Source organism: Leucoraja erinacea, chromosome 1, assembly GCF_028641065.1.
Source record: "Leucoraja erinacea ecotype New England chromosome 1, Leri_hhj_1, whole genome shotgun sequence".
Taxonomy (NCBI): Eukaryota; Metazoa; Chordata; class Chondrichthyes; order Rajiformes; family Rajidae; genus Leucoraja; species Leucoraja erinaceus.
Window position 1 is genome coordinate 148,024,223 of NC_073377.1, and position 14,928 is coordinate 148,039,150.

At 42.4% G+C, this 14,928-nt stretch overlaps 1 protein-coding gene across 2 annotated transcripts in view; it reads left to right on the top strand.

The window, feature by feature from the left end:
- enpep (glutamyl aminopeptidase) overlaps positions 1-14,928 on the top strand; it is a 128,641-nt gene that overhangs the window by 72,269 nt on the left and 41,444 nt on the right. For both annotated transcript variants that reach the window (XM_055645385.1, XM_055645392.1), the window contains exons 2-4: positions 12,006-12,147; positions 12,458-12,586; positions 13,967-14,087. In XM_055645385.1, the coding sequence (XP_055501360.1) occupies positions 12,006-12,147; positions 12,458-12,586; positions 13,967-14,087 (392 nt within the window). The remainder of the gene's footprint in view (positions 1-12,005; positions 12,148-12,457; positions 12,587-13,966; positions 14,088-14,928) is intronic.

The following is a 14,928-nucleotide window of genomic DNA, read 5'->3' on the forward strand; positions in this document are numbered from 1 at the left end:
TGTGCGTCACCGTGCATAACCATGTGTCACCACGCACTACACGTACGCTGTCAGTACGTCAGCGTATGCCTTCAGTATGTCAGCGTGTACAAGGGATACGTCACGCAGGTGGCGTGCAAGGATTTTGAGCATCACAAAATCCTGGGGTGACGCACCTTACCGCGCGTCACTGCATACGCCACCGCGCCTCACCACGCCCAATGCACGCGTCACCACACACCAACCAATTTTTAGGATGTTGAGTAAATGACGCGCAAATGACACCCAAGTGGGACAGGCCCTTTAGGCTACATTCAATCTTCCGGCTTGCATGCAGATCAGGTCAAAGGTGTGCAGTGTTTGATGGCACAGGTCTATTACTGTATAAACACTAGATATGGAGTGTTAGGCACAGGCCCATCACTGTATAGCACAAGGGTATAGTACTGTGTAGGAAGGAACTGCAGATGCTGGTTTACAACCAAGATAGACCCAAAACGCTGGAGAAACCTAAAGGGGCAGGCAACATTTCTGGAGAGAAGGAATGGATGATGTTTTGGGTCAAGGCCCTTCTTCAGACTGAGTCAGGGAAGAGGGGAACTAGAGAAATGAAAGGCCAGATGTGAAAATGACAGATCAAAGCAAACGATGATCAATGAAATGCAGAATGGTTCATTGTTGGCTGTGGAAGGTAATAACGAAGCATAGAAGGGCCTGTCACATTTGGTTGTCATTTGCGCGCCATTTACACGACCTCGTTGTCGCGTTGAAATGCACGGGTAGCGTGTGGAGTATGGAATTGCGTGCGGTATCGCGCGGCGCTCCGGGATTTTGTAGGGCACAAAATCTTTGCACACCTCTGGCGTGATGTATCGCGTACGCACGCGGGCATATTGCAGTCGCAGGCAGGCGTCCTGACCTCGTACATGCAGCGCGTGGTGATGCATGATTACGTCACCGTGCGTAACCATGCTCCGCCGCGTGCCACCCACAGGCAGTCGGCCACAATGAGAAAATAATTACGCCATAAGCATCAATGCTTTCAGAGTAATACCTTCAGAGTAACACCTCAATAAGTATTTTTGAAACATCCTTAGTTGAGGATGTTTCAAAAGTCAACATCCAGGTAAGGATTGCAGATTTTATATCCTAAAAAAACACTAGTACCCAAATGAGTTTTTTTTAAATAACCACCAACAATTTTACTAACGACATTTAAAAAAAAAAAATGCAAACTAATTCTTAAAGCTGGGTTCAAACCCTCAAACTGCTATAATGGAATACAATGTTGTGTTTGTTCGGAGTTGGGAGTTTTGTTGGGAGTATTTCAGAAAGTTTAAAAGTAAATGAATCTTTCCAGCAAACAGTGATTTTATCAATGTTTCACTTAACAAATGATCGGAGTCAATACGCTGACTAATTCTACTTGCAGAGCAGATAAAATATTTGAAGGCACATGATGATGGGTGACGACGCGCGCGACTGTCACGCGTCAGCCGTTTACCGGCCTGTCGCGTAAATGACGGCCAAGTGGGACAGGCCCTACATGCAGTAAAATTAATCAGGAGGACAGCGAAACTGGTTGGAGAACTAGTGTGGGGGAGGGACGGAGAGAGAGGGAAAGCAAGGGTTACTTGAAGTGAGAGAAGTCATTATTTATACCACTAGGTTGTACTCTGCCCAAGCGAAATATGAGGTGCTGTTCCTCCAGTTTACATTTGGCCTCACTCTGAAGGTGGAGGAGGCCCAGGACAGAAAGGTCAATGTGAAATGGGAAGGGGGTTTTGTGCAGCGGCGTACTGGCCAGGGTGTCAGCTTGCCCGATGGCAAGTGGGCCCCTGATGAAGTGATAGCAAGTGATGGCAAGTGGGCCCCTGTTAAATGATAGTATTGTAGTTGTAGGTGGGCCCCCTTTGTCTCCTGGCAACCAATATTTTTAGTCCCAGTCCGCCACTGGTTTTGTGTTTTTAGCAGCTGGGGGATCACGTGGCGGGCTGGGCAGACAGAGAAACGCTTGGGTCATTAACAGCAAACTAGAAAGTATGCTTGCCACATCAAGGAACAATTGGGAATCTAACAGCAAAGTCGTACAAACTTCTGCCGAGGATTAGCAGCTCATCCTTTGCAGAGTGGGAACAGTGGCCAGCTCCATTTGGCACTTGAATCCTATTCATAATACTGCACTTTATTGCCAAGTCCTTAGCTTCCAGTGCAGCACAGACAGAAGTCATTCAATATCTGAGTCATCCATTTATTTGAATGACAGTCATCTGTTAAGTGAGATCACAGCTGCCATGTGGGATGGCTCTGGATATCAATGGTGAAAACCACACTCCAGTGATCTGTCCTCCTGCAAATTTCCTCGACTCCTGAGGAACTGCTCTGGGATAGTGGCAATGATTTTGTTTCTTTGCTTATTTATTTATATATCTATGTTTTGTGTGCATTTATTATTTATTTTAATTGTAGATCTTGCCTGATGAGGCCAGCATTTGTTGTCTTAAGAAATGTCATAGAGTATAGCAGAATTAGGCCATTCATGGCCGATCTAGCTCCCTCCTAACCTTATGCTCCTGCCTTCTCCCTATTTCCCCTGACACGCGTACTAATCAAGAATCTGCATCTATCTCTGCCTTAAATACATCCACTGACTTTGCCTCCACAGCCTTCTGTGGCAAAGAATTCCACAGATTCACCACCCTCTGACTACAGAAACTCCTCCGAGGTTAATCCCTAATTAACCTTGAAAAGGTGGTGTGGAGCTGGATTCGTATGCCCTTGTCCCACTTAGGAAACCTGAACGGAAACCTCTGGAGACTTTGCGCCCCACCCAAGGTTTCCGTGCGGTTCCCGGAGGTTTTTGTCAGTCTCCCTACCTGCTTCCACTACCTGCAACCTCCGGCAACCACCTGCAACCTCCGGGAACCACACTGAAACCTTGGGTGGGGCGCAAAGTCTCCAGAGGTTTCCGTTCAGGTTTCCTAAGTGGGACAGAGGCATTAATTAACTACAGCCCTTCTGGTAAAAGTCCTCTTACACTGACATTGAGAGGGCATGTGCTGAGAAATGCATGTGTCGAAGTTCTGGAATTTCGTTTCTGTGATAGTGAGGGACCAGTGATATTCTTCAAAGTCAGCATGGTGTGCGGGTTCAGAGGGCAATCTGCACACGGAGGGCCTGCTGCCCTTGTCTTTCGTCGAAGAAGTCATGTGTTTGGTAGGTGCTATCTGAGTAGCCTAAAGGGCCTGTCCCACTTTCACGACCTAATTCACAACCTTTTCTACTCATGGACATTTTTCATCAGGCTAGAAAAATGCCCCGGCCTACTTGATGCCACGAGTACCTATGACTAGCAGCACAACCTACCTCCGACCTACCTCCAACCTACCTACGACTTGCCTATGACCTGCCTACGACCTCGTGACGACCATGCTACGAGTATGAATCAAGGGCAAACTCGGCAGAGGTCGTGAATTAGGTCGTGAAAGTGGGACAAGCCCTTAAGTAAATAATTGCCGTACTTTTTATAAATGCAATGCACTGTGCAACAGTGATGGAAATGGGTGTTGAGGATGGTGGAAAGGGAACGGAACAATTGGGCAACCAAGTTGGTTACTCCTTGAGCAAGGTTGGAACTTCACTCATCAAGATAAGTGGAAATAATTAATTCACTCACTTGATTTATACTTTGCAGCTGTTGGGGAAGCTGTTGAACATCTGGGATGTGAGTCGCATGCCCCAGGATAACCAGCCCCCTGACTGCTCTTGTAGGCATAATACTTATGTGACTGGTCCAATTGCATTGCGATTGGTGCTAGCTCACTAGGATATGATGCTATTGAATCTCAAGGGAAGGTGTTTGGAAACCTTCTTACTGGAGATGGTCAATGCCTGGGACTTGCGTAGTGCAAATGTTAACTGTTAATTAACTAGCAGCCATTCCTGAATATTATCTAGGCTCTGCTGGCATGGGCTGTTTCATTTGCAGAAGAGCCATGAATGGAATGGGACCTTGTATGATTGTCAACAAATATCCATAATTCTGACCTTATGCTGGATGGAAATGTTGTGGTTGGAGCAGGTGAAGATGGTCAGACCTGAGCTGTGGAACTCCTGCAGTGATATCCTGCAGCCAGTGTGCTTGACCCCCACCACCCAAAACATTTTCCTTGGTGTGAATGTCTTCTTTATTCATTTCAATTCACCATTCACTTCAGCTTAAAACACATTTGTACTCCCTGGCTTTTGACCATGCCTGAGACTTTGCTTCTGTTTTTGGTGTTTTTAATGTTTCTTTATTTTACATATCTTTTCCTACTATTTCTTTTGATTGTTATTTTTGGTGTGTATTAACTTTGTTGTCAATGATTAGTGATGTACAGCACTTTGTTGCAACTATGATTGTTTTTAAAGTGCTCTATAAATAAAATTATTATTATTATTAACCAGGATTCCTGGATTGTGAAGGAATCAGGATCAATGCTAAGGGATCAGGTTAGATTGCTAGTGATATGGACGGCTGGGATGTCTAAGCTGTGGACCATCGCTACAGCAGACCAATTGATCTAGATTGGCTCTACATTTGTATGCTCTGGAAACATTGGACAGTTTGCTTTGTCCAACCTAACATCTCTGTAAATATATCAGCAAAATACATATTTGTAGCAGCTGACCATACTTTTAAATACAATGGTTAGAGGTAGTAGCTGGAGTGTAAACTCCACAAGGTGGAGTTCAAGCTGCTTCATTCTATCCTGGGATGGTGGGACTGTCATCTGTGCATAGAATGAAGCAGCTGGGCTTGTATACTCTAGAATTTAGAAGCATGAGAGTGGATCTTATTGAAACATATAAAATTATAAAAGGATTGGACAAGCTAGATGCAGGAAAAATGTTCCCAATGTTGGGCGAGTCCAGAACCAGGGGCCACAGTCTTAGAATAAAGGGGAGGTCATTTAAAACTGAGGTGAGGAAAAACTTTTTCACCCGGAGAGTTGTGAATTTATGGAATTCCCTGCCAAGTCACTGGATGGATTTAAGAGAGAGTTAGATAGAACTCTATGGGGCTAGTGGAGTCAAGGGATATGGGGAGAAGGCAGGCACGGGTTATTGATTGGGGATGATCAGCCATGATCACAATGAATGGCGGTGCTGGTTCGAAGGGCCGAATGGCCCCCTCCTGCATCTATTTTCTATGTATTTTCTATGTTTCTATGTAATGGCGGTTTTGGCTCAATGGGCTCCACCCAACTATAGTTACCCAACTAGATGCAACTAAATTTAAAGTAGCTCTTTCTTCCCAATAACCCTTTCTGGCTTAAGCCCTCCCTTCACCACCTCAAGTTTAAATTCCATTTGGAATATTTTGGAGGACCAAGAAACCAAGAACCAAGAATGGTCTACTCCTTCACCTATTGTCTATTGTCTAGAGTCTGAAGAAGGGTCTCGAGCCTAAACGTTGTCAATTCCAGAGATGCTGTCCGACCCGCTGAGTTATTCCAGCTTTTTGTGTCGATCTTCAGTTTAAACCAGCATCTGCAGTTCCTTCCTACACAGAACAAAATCCCATATTTATAAAAAAATAATTTTTGATGGCAGGAAATTAGAAATTCATTGTGCCTTTTGAGGGTACTTGGTGGAATGGTCCCCAAATCACTCTATGTAACGGTGAGTCCAATCCCATTTTGGAAGTTGTTGAAGGTGCTGCCGCCATTAACTTCCAGATGGCTCTGATTAAAATTGCTTGTGAGATTGAAGGTTGTGGTCTGAACTCCAACAATGAGTGCTATTAGCTTTACCTTGTTTTCCAACATGAATTCTGCAGATACAACCAAGAAGCATTACAAAATACTTGGATTATTATGCTGTGGTTTCTGATCTCCAGACTAAAGAAATGGAATGGAGGAAACTATTTTGTGACATGAACTCCCTTGTCCTCTTGACCCAAGCTTATTTCTTTTGTTGGTACAAAGCACATGCTGCATTAATGGAATCACGATGTGTGGGGTAACATTAGACTAAACTGTTTTATGGTACATTCTATTTAATGAGTTTTATGCTTGGCGTGTTTCCCTGAAGAACAAGTAATTAACCTGCTGGCATTGAAACTGATGAGGCCCCCTGTAGTCAACGGTATAGGAACATTTGTATTGGAACAGCAGGTGGCACTATAGGCTAACATTCCTTTGTCAAGCTTCTACTGGGCTGTGGCCTTAAAGAAATAGAAGATAGACACAAAATGCTGGAGTAACTCAGCGGGACAGGCAGCAATTCTGGAGAGAAGGAATGGTGGACTTTCCGGGTCGAGCCCTTCTTCAGCCTTTTAAAAATGGTCTGTATCTGAAAAAGTGATAAACAACATGCCTTTGGTGCAAAAGGTATCTGTGCTGAAATTTAAGATGTTGGCAGTGATAAATTATAGTCACAAATCCACAGCCACGAATCTTGTAAATGTTGACTACTTCTGTTTGCCAATTCCTGGTCACTGTTTGCCAATTCACCACAACCTTCAGTGCATCAGGACTGGCTTTGGCTCACTGAGGAAAAGGGTGTTTAAAGATCAAGACCCCCATGCAAAAGTCACGGTCTATTGAGCAGCAGAGCGGCATGGTGGCACGGCAGTAGACATAGGTTCAATTCCGACTATGGCTGCTGTCTTTGTTCTCCCCACGACCGAGTGGGTTTTCTCCGAGATCTTCGGTTTCCTCCCACACTCCAAAGACGTACAGGTTTGTAGGTTAATTGGCTTGGTATTAGTGTACATTGTCCCTAGTGTGTGTAGGATAGTGTTAATGTGCAGGGATCGCTGATCGGTGGAGACTCGGCGGGCTGAAGGGCCTGTTTCCGCGCTGTATCTTTAAACTAAACTAAACTAAACTAAACTCAACTAAACTAAAAAGCAGTGATCCTTGCACCCTTAAGAATTTATGACACATTAGATTAGCTTAGAATAGATTCAATTTTATTGTCATTGCACTTTTCAGTGCAACAAAATAGTTTAGCCTGCAGTCATAACATAGAATAAATAACAAAACACACACTCTACACAGTTGAACACCCACCACAGTGAGTCCACCAGGCATCTCCTCACTGTGATGGAAGGCAAAAAGTCCCAAAGTCATTGTCTCTTCCCTCCTTGCTCTCCCTCTACGCTGAGGCAATCCAGGCCTCCGATGTTGTGACCCCGCCGGTTGATGGTAAGCAAGTCCCGCGGCTGAATCTGAGCTCTGCAAACGGGCCGGTTCAAACTCCGTGCCCTGAGGCAGTCGAAGCTGCCGCCCTCCAGTCCAGCGGACGAAGCTGTTGTTGCGGGAGCTCCGGAAAAACAGGTCACCAACCTGTGACCTGCGAGCTCCCGACGATGTTGTCTACTGGCCCGCGGCCGAGCCTCCGAGGCTCCAAAGTCGGGTCGGAAGTTGGGACGCAACGCCACCACAGCCCCGAAGTTGGCCAGCCTCGCGTTGGTAAGTCCTGGCTGGCTCTGCCTCCAGAACCTCGAGATCGGTCACAGTTGGAGGCCGCCAGCTCCGCGATAGGCCTCAGCGCAGGCGGAGACGGAGACGGGGGATACGGCAAGAAAGGTTGCTTCCCCTCTGAAGGAAGAGTCAAAAACATGTTTCACCCAACCCCACACATACACAACTAAATAAACTGTAACAGCGGGACAAAAGAAAACAAAAAAAGAAAAGACAAATGGAGTGCAGGGGAGCCGCAGCTGCAAGGCAGCGCCGCCTCATGAACTATCCACAACAGATACCTCTGGTGAGAAATCACGAACACACCGTTGCCACAAAATCCTCCAGATCCACTAGCAGGATGAGCAAACTAGTACTAATACTGTAAGACCAACATCCTCAGGAGTGAGATCCTAATTACATTCACTTGGCTACCTTGGGTAGGTAACATTAGACATATGCCTCTGAAAGTGACACTCCATTCCAATGTCTGTCAGGGAAAAGATTACCATGTAGAACATACAAGGAAGTACAGGTACTGTATAATGAATTGAAAGTGGTATTGAGGCAGTTTATTATCATCTAGAGTTGCCTATTTTGGAATCCAATCAAATACGAACTATTTTGTGTTGGGAAATGAAACATTTTGAGTATTATTTCCATATGTTACAAAATTACTATGGCCAAGGGTAACCAACGATATCTACATTTCTAAATGTTGAGGCATAATATTAAAATATTTCCATCAAAGTAATTTGCTCCAACTTGACATTCATTTTATTTAACTGATTGCAAAGCTGTGTCGACAGATTCAGATGTATTAAAATGAGTTTATTAATGGATGACTGGATTTTGATTAATTGAAGCATCTTTCTCGTTGCATCAGTTTTGAGATATATGGTTGTGCAGAGGTTGTACACATTGTATCAACAGATGAGTTCAACGTTACACTATTCTCTGATTAATAATTATAGAACATAAAATATAGACTACAGCGAGGGATCACTTTTGCACCGACCATGATGTCAAACTAAGCTAAACCCTTCTGCCTTTTCATGTGTTTGTTTAAATGCCTCTTAAACATTGCAATAGTATCTGTCTCCGTCACCTCTCCAGCAGCATACTCATGCACCTACCAGTCCGTAAAATATAATCTCGCCTCTCACATTGCCTTTAAACTTCCATCTCCCTCTGACCATAAATCTATGCATTCAAGTATTAACATTTTCACCATGGGGAAAAAGAGTCTGACTGTTTACCCTATCTATTCATCTCATAATTTTATAAACTTCTATCAGGTCCCCTTCTGCCTCCACTGCTCAGTCCAGACCACGTCTGCTTCACCTCTTCTCCAAAGCCTCTGTATACTTCCTAATGTGTGGCGATCACAATACTCCAAATGTTGCTTTACCAAAGTATTATACACCTGCAAATATGACTTCCCAACATTTATACTCAATGTCTGACAAATGAAGACTGTGCCTTCTTTACCATCATATCCACTTTGTGTTGGCATTGTCAGAAAACCATGGACTTGCACCTCATGTTCCCCCTGTGTCGCAAAACTCCTATGTGTCCTGACATTTACTGCCTACTGTTCTCTTGCATTTGACCTACAAAAACGCCAAGATTAGAATCCATCTGCCATATATTTGGCATCACATCACTCCAATTCTCAAACAACTTCACTGGCTTCCCATCCCACCGGATCACCTACAAAATCCTGATCCTCACCTACAAAGCCCTCGACCATCCGGCCCCCCCATATCTCACTGACCTCCTCTCCCCCTACCAACCCTCACGGTCCCTCAGATCCACATCAGCCGGCCTCCTCTCCATCCACAAGTCCAACCTCCGCAGTTTTAGGGACAGAGCCTTCTCCAGGGCAGCTCCCAGGCTCTGGAACTCCCTCCCCCAACTGATCCGCAATTCCGTGTCCCTCACCATCTTCCAGTCCCGCCTCAAGACCCATCTCTTAACCTCTGCCTATCCTTAGCCCCACGTCCCCCTCCCTTTTCATCTGTGCTTGATTTGCCTCATATTGTGTTTTGAATTGAATTCTGTCTTTACTTTGTGTACTAGTCATGTCTCTACTATTTATTTCATTCCCCTTACATGTTTTCCTCTACTTGCTAAATTGTTGTAAGGTGTCCTTGAGCCTCTTGAAAGGCGCCCATAAATAAAATGTATTATTATTATTATTATTATTATTATATTATTATTATTATTATTATTATTATTATTCTTATTATTATTATTATTCTTCCATTGGATCGATATCCAGTTGTTTCCTTAGACAACCTTCCTCACTATTCACAACTACACCAATTTTTGCGGCATCTGCAAACATACTAATTCGACCATTTACATTTTCATCCAACCATTAATGTATGTTTTCAATATAATATGTTATGGTTATAAAACTGAAATTGAATTTGGTAAAAATATTTTGGTTAATAATGGCTATATTGGCTACATAATTGTAAAAAAATGTAATAATCCGCTCAGATCTGAATCATAAATTAAAAAAAATCATATTACAATCTGCTGGAGAGCAGAAACCTGAATGAGAACAAGATTTTGATCCAATAATTTACAATTTATCACAATGGAGTTTGGCCAATTAAATTATCCCTTCATAATCTTATCATTGTTTGGTCAATAACTCCAAATGGGATGTACAATTGAATCTTTCATCTTGTTGCAGTAAACATAATAGGTATCTTTCTCCTTTCTCTGGTAACAATAATCTATTATCCATAAGCAATACAGAAGCTTGAAGGCCGTAACGACAGAATTACAATTAAAAACACAATCAAATAAAAACATACGAAATAAAAGTGAATAATGGAAATGAATTTATCCCTGCTTCAAGTAGATTTTTTGCATTTGTGAATCTGTATCAACCTAGCACTGTGGGTTGACCCCAGTAATCTCATGAGGCCAGTGACGTAAATAAATATTTTATTGGTCTAATCTTATCTCTCAATGGCTACATGCACCATACAGAACTTTCTTAGAGATAAATAAAGACGTGGACTGACCGTATAATCCTATATGTTTCTATCCATGAAAGTGAGTTCAATATTTCAGTGATTGCTACATTTTATGTTATGGTGTTGTATCTTTTTGTATAGTACACATCATTTTTCCGGTAATGATGGGATTTACAATAAAAAATAATTCCAAGGGCCACGCAGAAAACAAGCTTTATTTTGATGTACTTCACTAAATGCTCACACTTTCATGTACTGGTCCACTTGCCTCATGCTTGTGAGCCATTGATACTTTAGTCCAGAGTTATGCAATGACAGATCTTAGCTCTTTAATTCCATACTCAAGGTATTCAGTGACAGACCTGCACCTACCGGCACAACAGCCCAATTTTATAGTGACAAGACTATATCCACTTGGAGTGTACCCTGAAAGTATACTGTAACACCCTGTGTCCACTGCTAGAGGACCCCAATATTTTTCACGACATCTATTCTGAGCTTTTGTGTTTGCTTCTAAATAACCAGACCTGAGAATGTGATATTATAATAAAGAATATTGTTATTTTTGAGACGCGTAAATTGTGTGCCCTGATTGGGATTAGCAAAATTAGAATTAAAGTAACAGATCAAACAAGAGATCACCTTCTATAATGTTTAGATTCAATTAACTTCTGAGTAAACTTCTGAGGGGCAGCACGGTGGCACAGCGGTAGAGTTGCTGCCTTACAACGCTTGCACCACCAGAGACCCAGGTTCGATCTCGACTGCGGGTGCTGTTTGTACAGAGTTTGTACGTTCTCCCCGTGACCGCGTGGGTTTTCTTCGAGATCTTCACTTTCCTCCAACACTTCAAAGACGTACAGGTTTGCAGGTTAATTGGCTTGGGTTTGTACACTCGGTATAAGTGTAAATTGTCCCTAGTGTGTGTAAACTTGTGTTAATGTGTGGGGATCGCTGGTCGGCATGGACTCGGTGGGCTGAAAGGCCTATTTCTGCACTCTCTCTAAACTAAACTAAATCTTTCTTTAAATTATATAAATTCTTCGTTTCACAGAATAAATTGGAGAAATAAATACTTCTCCCTCATCCATAAGCACTGTTATAAGAGGCACAAGAGAACCATTAGTAAAATGAAATAAATATGATTTTTAATTATTGGTTAAAGAGATGTTTGTATTAAAATTGATATCTCTGTCCCAAAGTTGGTCTGTGATAATAATGGTGCAGTTTTATGTTCTATTATAATTGGTTCAATTATTTCAACAGTTAAAGTACTTACTATGCATAATATTTAGGGGGGGAACATGTATTTGCTATGTTCATAATATATATGATGTATTTTGTGCACAGTGGGAGGTTGGTTATCTACAGAGACATTTAATACAGGAGGTAGAAGGGATTTACATTTTATTGGAGATTTCTTCTCATTTTTCCTCATGGCCTGTGTTTTGTGTTGACGATCAGAAGAAAAGATTGTGGAAAATAAATTGCCAGTGATTTTGTTACTTTGGATAGTTCTGCAGATGTTTGCCATTTGTGTTTAACTATCCATAAGACCATGTTCTTGCACCAACAGGAGCATTGCGGCTACGGACCATGAACCAACAGATGCACGGAAAACGTTTCCATGTTTCGATGAACCCAATAAGAAAGCAACATACACCATCTCTTTAATACACAGGCCACCGTATAAAGTGCTTTCAAACATGCCTGTTGAGGTAATTATTATAGCACTCCAAACTTAGAGTTGGCCCTGTCAACAGGCTGCCAGACGCTGAAGCAGTTTGCAGAATGGTTAATGTAGGGACGGTGGAGTGGAAGGTTTGGGAACTCATAGATTCTTGATTTGGAAACATTGGTAACTAGCAAATCATGACATCTTAGTACTTGTAACTTTATCACCTGCACTATCTTATGGAGATGGACAAGTACCGATATGAAATGCAATAAACACACTGAAAGGAATGGGACATTTGTGTCGATGGTGCAATAGAAATAGATTTAATGAATCTTTAATACATCTTGCAGAAAGAAGAACCGGTTGGTGACCTGAAAAAAACTACATTCCAAAAATCTGTTCCAATGAGTACATACTTGGTTTGTTTTGCTGTTCATCAATTTGATTACATAGAAAAAAAATCATCGCGAGGAATCCCTGTAAGTAATTTAATAGCTTGAGTGTAAGGTAGTCTTTTATTTGCTAAGTGTATACTGACTTGCAAAGTAAGAGTGGCCCTTATACTTCCCAGCATCACAGAGAGTTTGTAGACTTTGCATTGCAGCCAGTGCAAAGTAGCTCACTGAAAACTTGTCAGTGATGACCTGTCTTGTATTAAGGCTGCAGTAACAGTAATTGGAGTTAATGCTGACCATGTGTGATCATGTTGTATGGGTAATGGCGCAGTTTACGATGATTTTCATTGATAAAGTGCCAGGAATGATGGGTTGAAGATGCCCAAGCAGACTTCATGCTTGGATAGCAAATTTGTTAGTCTACCTAATGAGTGGCTCTCCAAAGATAAGCAAAGCTCAATCATATGCATACGAAAGGTTACAAGTTTTTTTGCCTGAATGGAGTTAAGCCCCTGTGCCACTTTCACGACCTAATTGGCGACCTCTGCCGTGTTTGCCCATGACTCATACTCGCAGAATGATCACCATGAGGTCATAGGAGGTTGTAGGTGGTCTTCGTAACTCTTCCCCATGCTCGTGAGTGGTCTCCGTGTACTCGTGGCCCCAAGTAGGTTGCAGCGTTTTTTCCAGCCTGATAAAAATGTCCACAAGTAAAAAAAAAGGCGGCATGGAAAAATTGATACTTTTTACTCGTAGGTAGGTTGCAGGTAGGTTGTGATGGTAGTCGTAGATAGTCGTAAGTAGTCGTAGGTCGGTAACTGGCCAGAGAAAAAAAATGCAAACGTGACATCATTTTATCATGTGATCATTTTCCACTTGTAGCTAGTCGTAGTTGGTCTTAGGTGTGGAAGACTGAGGTCAAGGGGGGTCGAAGGAGTTCGTAGACATAGTCGTAGGAAGTCGTAGACATAGTCGTAGGAAGTCATATGAGGCCTTTTACTTCGGATAGTCAACACGACCTTGACATTTTTTTCAACTCATCTAGGGTCTTCTAAACTCGTGGATTAGGTCGTCCAAGTTGGATGGCATAAGCAGTTTAGGGAGATACAAATGTAGCAATGCTTGGAAGTTGGGGGAAGAGATAAGCTGCCAAGACACTGCATACGCATTTGATGCTGATCAGTGTTGAGTTCAAACACAGTTTTGTTGCTCCCGTGGTAGATTAATCTTCCTGAATTCACTTTACTGGCCTACAGGCTTTGTGGCAAATTGGGTGAGATGTCAGAAGGCATCTAGCAGTTGTGAGTTGACCTTAGAGTGACCAAAAAGATTCACGAGAAGGAGAGGAAATTTAGTAGAATGATAAAAGCAATCTGTATTCAATGATGTACGATTTTCATTCAGAATAAACTGAATTGTGTTTTGTTATATTTGTTTAATCTCCCTTTGTTTTACATTTTTCAGCTTAGAATCTATGTTCAACCTAAACAACGCCATACAGCAGAGTTTGCAGCAAATACCACCAAATTAATATTTGACTACTATGAAACGTATTTTAATTTTAATTATTCTCTACCAAAACTAGGTAATGTCTGTGTGATTTTTCTTTGTTTTATTACGAATGGTTATATAGTTTCAGCTCGACAATGAAACAAAATGAAAGACATGAGTTTCTCCAGCACTTTTGTCTACCCTTGATTTTCCAGCATCTGCAGTTCCTTCTTGAGTTGTCTCCATCAGAGGGCTTGGACAACCAAGCTACCACATCTGTCACCAATTCCAATTACTTTTTTAGGATCTTTTTAATTCCAGCCATTTTATTACTGTTGTTTTGTTTTATTTTTATATCTATATACACAATCTTGAAAGATAGTGTGAGCAGGTGGAACTATTAGGAACAAGGAACTGGAGTTGCTAGTTGAATTGCAAATTGTGATGCTGGGGAAGGAATGTATGTGGGAGGGGGAACAGGAGAAATGGGCATGTGTCCAGGTGGGGGACAGGGAAGAGAGATCGGGGAAAGAGAGGTGGGTTATTTTAAGTTACCTAAAATTGGAGGATTTCATGTTCCTTCCATTGGGTTGTTTAGTGTATTCTGGGGCACCCTCTTTGAATGCCTGCTTTTTTGTTGGCCACGTTGAACAATCCTCGTTCTAAACGTACACTAGCACCATCTTCCAACTCTTTTCCCCATTACATCAACAACTGCTTCGTGAACCTGTGCAGAACTCACTCATTTCATTGCGTAGGAAGGAACTGCAGACGCTGGTTTAAAACGAAGATAGACGCAAAATGCTGGAGTAACAGCGGGACAGGCAGCAACTCTGGAGAGAAGGAATGAGTGACTTTTTGCGTCGAGACCCTTCTTCCATCTGAAGTCTGAAGAAGTGTCTCGACCAAAAACGTCACCCATTCCTTCTCTCCAC